We start from the raw sequence: 8,748 nt of genomic DNA, 5'->3' as shown, positions 1-8,748 counted from the left end.
ACTGAATGCTCGCAGGCCTTCAACGCTATTATAAAGATAAAAGAGAGGGAGGAGCCAGGCTGAGGGGCTTTTGCAGAACATGCCAGCTCCTGCTGCAGACTCTAGGGGCACCTTGGGTTTTGGGAAAGAGAGGAGGAGACCTCACCAAGCAAAAAGACAATGTTTGGAAGCAGTTTAGTCCATCAGCTGAATACTACATTGAGACTCAGAAAATACTATTACTGGCCTGCTGTGTGGTCCTGTAGAAGTCCTCTCTCTTTAGAATAGTGCCCGAGGAAGCTGTGCCCATCTCTCCTGTCCATTGGTAGTGTAAGCTGCTCAAGGCTTTCTCCACTCTGTGCCTGTCTCCGGAGATCAGCCGCGGGACTCACGTCAGCACCAAAAAAACCCCAAACTGTTACATACACCTCGTATTTCCTCGCAATGCCTAGACAGCTGAAGGAAGGCCCGAGCTTCAAGGTACACCATTAAATTCCTCTATGGATTGTACAGTACTGTTTAATACACAGGCACAGAAGTGAAATTCCTGTCCCCTTCATCCTTCCATTTACTAGTTTCAGTTCAAAAGTGAGCTAAAGTACAACGCTGCCAAGTGGCTGATTCTGTTGGGCCAGGTCATTTATAAATACACACACCAAGGCACTGCAATAACAAAGAAGCGCCTTCACAGGAATTCAGCAAAGTAAACGATTACAGCTCATCCTGCAGGGGAGTTGGAACATGTCCATACTTAAGTAAGAAACAAAAATTTACTCCCTGCTTGACTTTAAGCACTGTTCAAGATGGAAAACTCTCCAGCAGCTTGTGCATCTTGGCCTTCTTCCCTAAGCTTTTTCTATATATGCTACTGAGTAAATCAGTTATTAAACATCAACACAGCTTGCCTTCTGCAGAGTCAAACATTGCTTACATTTCAATAAAAAATGCTTAGAAGACTGCATTTGGTGAGGCTTGCCCTAACTTGACTCATAGCTCACTGCAATTAAGGGGAGTCCTCAGATCACTTTGAATGCACTTCAGACCCCAGATGGTGTAAATCATTCTTGCAATATAATTCATGGCAAGATGCTAAGATATGTTATAAATGCTAGTTACATCCTCTCTATGGGACAAAACAGAAGAAGAATCCAGAAAGATCTATTCCACCTTGGATTTCTCTCAGAGGCTTTGACCTGTTCACAGGTTCGTTTCCAGGTGCTATCTTTGGTAGTTTGAACATGATTTGTTCTTCACATTCTCACCTGACAGCTATGCCCTAGGGAGTCTGCCAAAGGGCTGCATATAGGGGGAAGTCAGCAAAAATCAGATAAGTTGGGGTTTCCAGCTGCTTTTCAGGAATATTTTCTAGGCTTTAAAAAGATGCACATTATGGTATGTGATTTTTTACAGCTGGCAGCTAATGAGGGCTGATAAGCTCAACTACAAGCAGCTGAAAGCATCTCAGCACAGACAAAATCAGTTTTTAAAGATACAATCAAATGTTCATCATCAGCATTCTTAAACACCAAGTTGGAGGAATACAGACCATAAATCCCAAGTCCAGCCATACGTAATACACCCCTTGTAATTTGGAAACTTTGGAATCCTAATCTTACGGTTTAATGAACTGAAAAGCCACATATGACGAGTCTGAGGCCTCACAGGAAGAGCTCTGGACAAGGGAATACACTTGCTGTCTCTGTAGAAGCCAGCAGGAACGGATACAAAACGGGCTTTCTCTAGGCAGCGTTATCGCTGCCTAGATTGATGGATTGATTGATGGATGAGGTATAGCCAAGGAAATGTTCTCACACATTAGAACCCCCCTGCCCACGCTGCCTTTCTCCCTCTGTCCTCACTCAGCAGTTTAATTGTCGGACTATCAGACCCATCTCAGTAGCTTTTCAGTCAGTCACTGACCTTCCTGAAGAATAATGATTTCAACTGCCCTTCTGAATTCCTTCACACCTGCAGCCAGGCTTTCGTTCCGTTGCGCGACATCCTGAATGGAGCACACAAAAATCACTGAGCCCTATTAGCAAGTGCCTCTGGCCTAGACTTGGATGCCTCCTATGGATTCCTCCTACAGATTCCTAAGTCTCTTGTATTACAGGTGTACAATTCTAGTAAAAATTTGCAGCTACTATATGGCCAGCAGTGATTACCGCAAAGTGAATGTTATTACCTTAGCAGATGGCATGTGCTGACCACTGTGGTTTCATCCTCAACCTGTGTCTGAATTGTATCTGCCTACAATTTCACATGGAGGAGGGAGAATCTTCTTTTTCATCTTGATTATCATATGAATGGTAGAGAAGATCATCAAGAGAACAAGAGCACTGAGGCATTCATAAAATGAAAACCAGTGCTGCTTGGAACCTCTACTCCTGACTCCCTCCACTGTTAGTGAATCTTTATTGCTTTCCTTACCATTTTAGATAGCACCCTGCCTGCTGAGAAGACCTGAATAAGCAATTTTCCTCTTCCCCGATGAAGACCAAATGAACGAAAAGCAAAACTGCTTAGTAAGCTTCTGCTACTCAACAGTGTAGGTACCATGAAATAAATTGCATTTATAGGAATAAATGGACACATCATTAATGCTCTTATGTAGTGTAACAAAACAAGCTGTAAAGGTAGTTACTATTAATTTGGAAGCAGGAGGGCAAAATTCACATATACCCTAGTAAGTTAAATCCAGACACTGTTTTTCAAAAATCTGAACAAAGATAAATATTTTGAAGCTCTACATGATACTGCCTTCCGTGAGGTGCATTAATTTAACAAGTATTGCTTCATCAATTAAAGATAAAAATAATCTGACTGTGAAACTTGGTCTTTGAAAAGACACAAATAGGCCTTTTAAACATCAACTTTCTAAAGCTGTCAAGTTGCATGTACTTTCTTGCTTTAAAGATAAAAAAGCAGCAACTCCCTGCAGCTTTTCAGCCCAAAACTGAAGTATTACAGAGTGACTTTTCGTCTAGAGAATGTTAATGAAATTTGCTTTGTGTTAAGACACAATGTGAGACTAATCTTGGCAGATCACACATTCTGCTGCTGATTTACCTTTTTGTCCTTCAGAGACGGCAAAGATTGTAGGGTTACTTCAGTGCATGTTCCAAATCTTTGTTGCACAGACCTCAAGGGCCTCTCATCCAAACTATGAAGACAAGCAATGAAGATCTGAGCCAGGATGGAAAACTGAGAGAATAGTTTTAGACAAAACATACCGAAGACCATTTGAAAAGATTTAATCAGAGAATTTAACCCCTCCCAGCCCCTATCTCCATGTCATGATGGTATTGTTAGCTACAGTTAGCCTTACATTTTGATATCTCGGAGTTTAAATGCTTGTGGCCAAATGATACTAAAATTAGAAACCAAGAACTCCTTTCTAGCCCTGCAATCCACAGGTAAGCTGACGACCCTTCCAGGAGAGAGCCTGAACAAAGTAACACACACTTTCGCTGTGCACTTTGCTGGGACAGGAAGAGAAGAGATTTTTTTTTTTTTAATGAGACAGGTAAAGAGCAAATTTTTGCTGCAGTATTTTCAGCCAGACTTTAAACAATCTCAGTGATGAAACAGGGCTATCTATCTCACTTGGAGAGCTGTAACAGAATAGATTAGGTCCTTGGATTATGTCTGTTTGGCTGATAATTACATGAGTTCCCCCAGAATTTTCATGTACACAGCTATCACTGGCTGCCAAAGACATTGCTTTGAAACAATCCATGTGCTGTGTATCACGCAACAACAGAATGCCAGTCTCTACCAATACTTGCATGCATTTTGGTGGACCTGAGAAAACTTGAGCTGGATCTGAAATGGCTATCGCTCTGAAAAAGAGTAAAATTAAGTGTTATCCACTAAGGAATTTTTAAAACAAGGCAGATAGAATTAACCACGTTTGTATACCACAAACTTCTAAGACAGCCTAGAAAAAGTGTTATGTTACAGCTAAAGAGTCAACAGCTGGGAGGTTAAATATGTTTATTTTAGTAGTGTAAGGTGGTTTTACAAACAAATTTTTAGATTTTGCAATATACACAAAAGAATCATTACAAACAAAAGCAAAATATCCTCTCAAGAATAGGGACTCTATGCAGCCTGAAATAAAATTAAACCTCTGTTTCTCTTTAAAATGCATCTCAGTAAACATTCTTCTCCATCACTGATAAAATGTACATCTATAATAAATGACATAATGATGGGGGGAAGGGAGGAGGTGGACGACGACATCCCTAAAATAAAAAGTAAAAAAAATGGGAAGGAAAAATTATTATTCTGTTTAGGTTGGTATTTAATTCTAAATATGTCCATCTAAAAAAATTAAATATCTCTTTTTTTAAAACATATCATTGAAAATTTTGCATGGCAGTGCAATACAGAAATAGTAAAATTCATCCAAAAAGTGCTATGTACAGCAGCATTGTTAAAATACCATAAAGAAGGGACGGTGCTATTTTCAAGGAAAGACTAGCATGCTTTTCAGCCATTTCCTGAATTAAAGTCATAAGATATTTCCTGTCTATTTTTAGTAATTCCCTTCTCTCTCCTGTCTCATTCCCACAGATTATGTTTTGAGACAAGGAACAGTCACAGTTCAGTTTGTGTGCATGTGTACATATATGTGCAGGCATATATTTGCATACACACAGATGTGTATATATATATTTATATATATAAACAAGCTTGGTTTAAAAAAGCATTGCTTTGGAATAGTGAGAGCTCTTCTTCAAAGAGTGAGACAATATGGATTTTCACTGAAGTAAACAGGTCCACGATGGAAGATGGACTTTATCTACTACCTTATTAATTAATGAAACAATTACACTGCAATTTTGAATATTTCCCAGAGAAGACACCCTCAGAGGCCTCAGACTCTTCCAAAAAATAAAACAGAACAGAGAGCACGATTTTAAATCCAGCCTCTTTTCATGGATCCACAATTTATAAGAGCAAAATTTACCTTAGCGGTCATCAACATCACGTAGAATGTTGATTATAAGAAGCAACTGCTGAAATTAGTAAAGAACATGAGATTTGCACAGAGCAAACTGCAAACGCAAACAAGTGGTCACACACAAAGGAGGCCAAATCTGAGGCTGGAAAAAGAGTAATTAAAAAAAAAAAAAAGGAGGTCAGATCATTAGGACTATAAAAATATAAGTCTCCGATTTCACTGGATTGTTCTATTTCCACAAAATGCTGACAAATTTAACACTCATCTGTTTTTCTGGAGTCATGATATTAAGTACCCTTACAATCAAGGGAAGGCCAGGGAGCACTAAGCCATATGAGGACATTTTGTGCCTCTCAGGTCACTGTGTTTTGTTTTGACAGAACGTAAACATTGCCTTATTCAGTGCTCCCCGGAATTACAGTTTCAGCATAAAGAAGACTTCTGTGTCAGTGTTATAATCAGTTTGGTTCTTAGGCTGGGATGTAAACACGGCAGGAGAAGCTATATCCATACAAACTGCTTTTGCAACGCTGCAGGCTCCCTCTGGATTTCCTCTCTCCTCAATGGGACTCCCACTGAGCTGGCCTAGGCTTTGCAGCCGCTGTCGCTCCTGAGCTTGCTTAGCCCTGTTGGCAATGTACCGCACCCTGCTCTGACTGCGAGATGAAGACCTGCGAAGGAGTCCCAAGCTCTCCCCTTCCTCTTCAGATTCAGTCGGATCAAGACTGATAGGGGAAGTGATATCATTTTCCTGCTGAAAGGCTGTCAGCTTCTTTAGCTGCTCAGTCAGTTCATCCTGGGATTTGACTGAGGATCTCAGGCCTGAAGAGCGGCGCTGCTCCCGCATTGATCGAGTGACAAAACTCCTGCTGATGCTACGGTATTTGCTTTCAAAAGTGCACACAATGTCATCAGAGGTAAGGTCTCCAAGACTCTTGGATTTTGCCTGGTTATTCCCAGCCATATCGTGTGCTTTGGATTTGTTAGATGACTGTCTGAGACTTTCTATGTACAGCCTGCTCCAGGTATGCCTTCTAGGAATGGATGAGAAGGCATCTTGAGGGCTCCTGGCAAGAGGACGAGGGCACAATTCATCTGCTGGCAGCTGCCCAGACCTCAGGTTAGGATTGGATTTGCTCTTGCTCACCATTGGCATCTCATTCCCAGATGTTGTAGCAGATCGTGGGCGCATACCCTTTCTTATGGCAAGGGGCTCAAAATTTTCATGACGGATGCCAAGATCTGGGAGGCTTTTGCGAGCTAGGTTGGGTAGAGAGAGATCTATCACAGTGTCATTGGAGGACATGCTGGAAGAAGAAGACATGCTGTCACGATGATTGCTGCAATCTAGCTTGCTCCAGATCCGGTCATTAACAGTGGCATCAAAGTATACTTCTGCTGCTGGAGACAGGCTACTTGGAATTTTTGTTAAGGCTGAGGAGTCTGACATCTTCAGTCCTTCATTCTTTGACCTTCTTACTAACATGTAAGAGCTCGTCTGAGAAACAGAAGCAGGTAGAGCCTGTGCAGCCTGGGCTTTCTGGGAAGTATCTGGAGGCAAAGTTGTCTGTGTGCTGTTGATCGCATTGTTTTGCGGCAGTAGAACAGCTGCTGCAGCAAGTTTTTGTCCTTTGGATTCAATAGTGCTTTTCATGTCTGTTAATAGCTGACCTGGTTGGTCATTTTGCTTCTGGCAGTTTTCAACAGGTTGGCCAGCAGTCTTACCTGCTGCCACTACCAGCCAGGCTTTTTGAGGATGATCTTCAGCTTTACTGCATGCCTGTGTCCAACCATTTTCTTCTTTGAGACATCCTGCCACGCTTGTCCTCTCATCTTCCTGGACTATTAACCTCGTGTCAGCTGCTCTTGTGACTACCTGCACTGGGTCTTCTGCAGCCAGATTTGTTCTTTGTTCTCTAGTGAGTAAAGATTCTTGAGGCTGGTTGGATGTGCTGCTTACTTCCGATCGAGATTCGGTGGAATGATCAGACACAGACCCTTCTTCAGAATCGCTGTAGGGAGTAACGGGTAGAGGGAAGAAAAGGCTGGCATGATGGCTTTCATTGGCAATAACCGGCTCTTCAGTGATAGTTTCTAGGCTGCATAAAGAAGTGACTGACCTCTGTATCGAGAAATGGCAGACATCTACTTGGGAGACATGAAAAGATCGGAAAAAGAAAGAAACAAGAAAAACAGATATAGGGTTAATTAGCTATTACAAATTGCAGTTTAGCTGAAGATTCATTCTTTATGTGTTATCATTTTGTTTTTAAGGTAGTAGTTGCATATATTAATCATGATTTTTAAAATAGCTTATAATTTCAAACACCTGGCTAAAGGCAGCAAAAATTTCTGCTCAATCAGTTTTAGCTGCCCAAAAGCCCTGTTGCTTTCAAAAAATCTCAGTCCATGCATAGTAGCACCATCTTACTTTTCTGATTATCTTATTCAAACAACTGTACCCATCATTTTCTTTGTGTCCTTTGTGTCCCCTCTCATAAACTAACTTTCCTTCCTCCGCCATCCAGCGCCACTTGAATTGCTCTTTTCCTTCCTTCCAGCACTCAAACATGCCAGTGTATCAGATCATAATCAGACCATGTATAATAATCAGACCACCACTGCCCAACCAACAGATACGATCCCAATGATCAATTACACAGAAGAGACACAGCATAGGACTTCTGGAGCAGATTACAAATAAAATGATCTGTATGCATACAATGGAACGTAGTCAACGTGCCTTTTAAAAACAATACAAAAACTTTAAATAGATTAACTTTGCTTTCCTAAAAAAGTTTGTAATTTCTTTTCAAAAAACTATACAGACGCATGGTTCACGAACACCAGGCTGACAGTACAATCCTGAAGAATCACTACAGCCACCAATTACCTGAAGAAAATGCTCTGCCCATCTGCAGTGTTTATAAGCTGTACCCTAAGAGGCAAAGCAATCAAGCCAAAAAGACTATTTCCCACATCTCCAAACCACAACGCAAGCATGCATTCGAGAACTAGCAAAGCAGCGCTGAGCCAGACAACCACCTTGGGAACACAGGAGCAGGCAGTCATAAGGCAGGAAACAAACACAAACCAGGACTACAGGCAACAAGGCGCTGGGACCAGTAACATTCAGCAGACAGTTACCTTTGACTTGCTTGTCCTTTCAGTTCTTAACTAGAGAGAGAGAGTGTGCATGTAGAATAATAGGACAGAACAGAGGAAAAATCCAGTTAATGTAGGGAAGGCAGGTGCAGATAACAGGATAAATTAGTGCTGAGGGAGGGAAGGGAAACAGACAGAAATATTCACACATTTTTGTAGGATCCTAAGAATTTCCGACCAACCAGAGCACTCAATGGAATCCAGAAATGGATGCGTATTAAGTCCATTATTTTGTCATCATAGAATAAAAGGCAATTTTTGCTATTGTTCAAGAAACGCACTCCACTGGACTGGGGAAGAGAAGCTAGCCTCCGCTTCTCCAAAGCCCATTCCTAATGCTTGGGGAAAAAATCACCTACGTTACCAAAAAGTGCCAAGGAAATATTGGGCCTTTCCTTTCAGCACCAGTATTTCCAATCCAGCATAGTGACAAGGAGCTTAACAATGGAGACAGCCATTCAATGGCCTATATTACATTCGTTGGGACCGTTAAAAGGGACGAAGGCACGTGTGCCCGTAAGCAAAATCCACCATGCACAACACAGCAGACTTTTCAGTACCTGGAGGAGTATCGGGAGGAGTCCAGAGCTGATCAGAGTAATGAGCTCTCCTTCTCCCCAGCCAGGCTAGGCCAT

At 41.6% G+C, this 8,748-nt stretch overlaps 1 protein-coding gene across 5 annotated transcripts in view; it reads right to left on the bottom strand.

Moving 5' to 3' along the window:
- Positions 1-3,970: 3,970 nt before the first annotated feature.
- The window catches only part of PLCH2 (phospholipase C eta 2), a 135,103-nt gene continuing 130,325 nt past the window's right edge, over positions 3,971-8,748 (bottom strand). For 3 of the 5 annotated variants that reach the window (XM_087755555.1, XM_087755556.1, XM_087755557.1), the window contains exon 24: positions 3,971-7,096. In XM_087755555.1, coding sequence (XP_087611681.1) covers positions 5,364-7,096 — 1,733 coding nt within the window. In that variant the 3' untranslated portion in view covers positions 3,971-5,363. The remainder of the gene's footprint in view (positions 7,097-8,748) is intronic. The other 2 variants (XM_087755559.1, XM_087755558.1) reach the window with 2 other exon arrangements.

This window comes from Nipponia nippon, unplaced genomic scaffold, assembly GCF_047370975.1.
Source record: "Nipponia nippon isolate SJK-2023a ecotype South Korea unplaced genomic scaffold, ASM4737097v1 scaffold_19, whole genome shotgun sequence".
Classification (NCBI taxonomy): domain Eukaryota; kingdom Metazoa; phylum Chordata; class Aves; order Pelecaniformes; family Threskiornithidae; genus Nipponia; species Nipponia nippon.
Note: the sequence above shows the minus strand (reverse complement) of the source record. Positions and strands in the feature narration are given on the sequence as shown.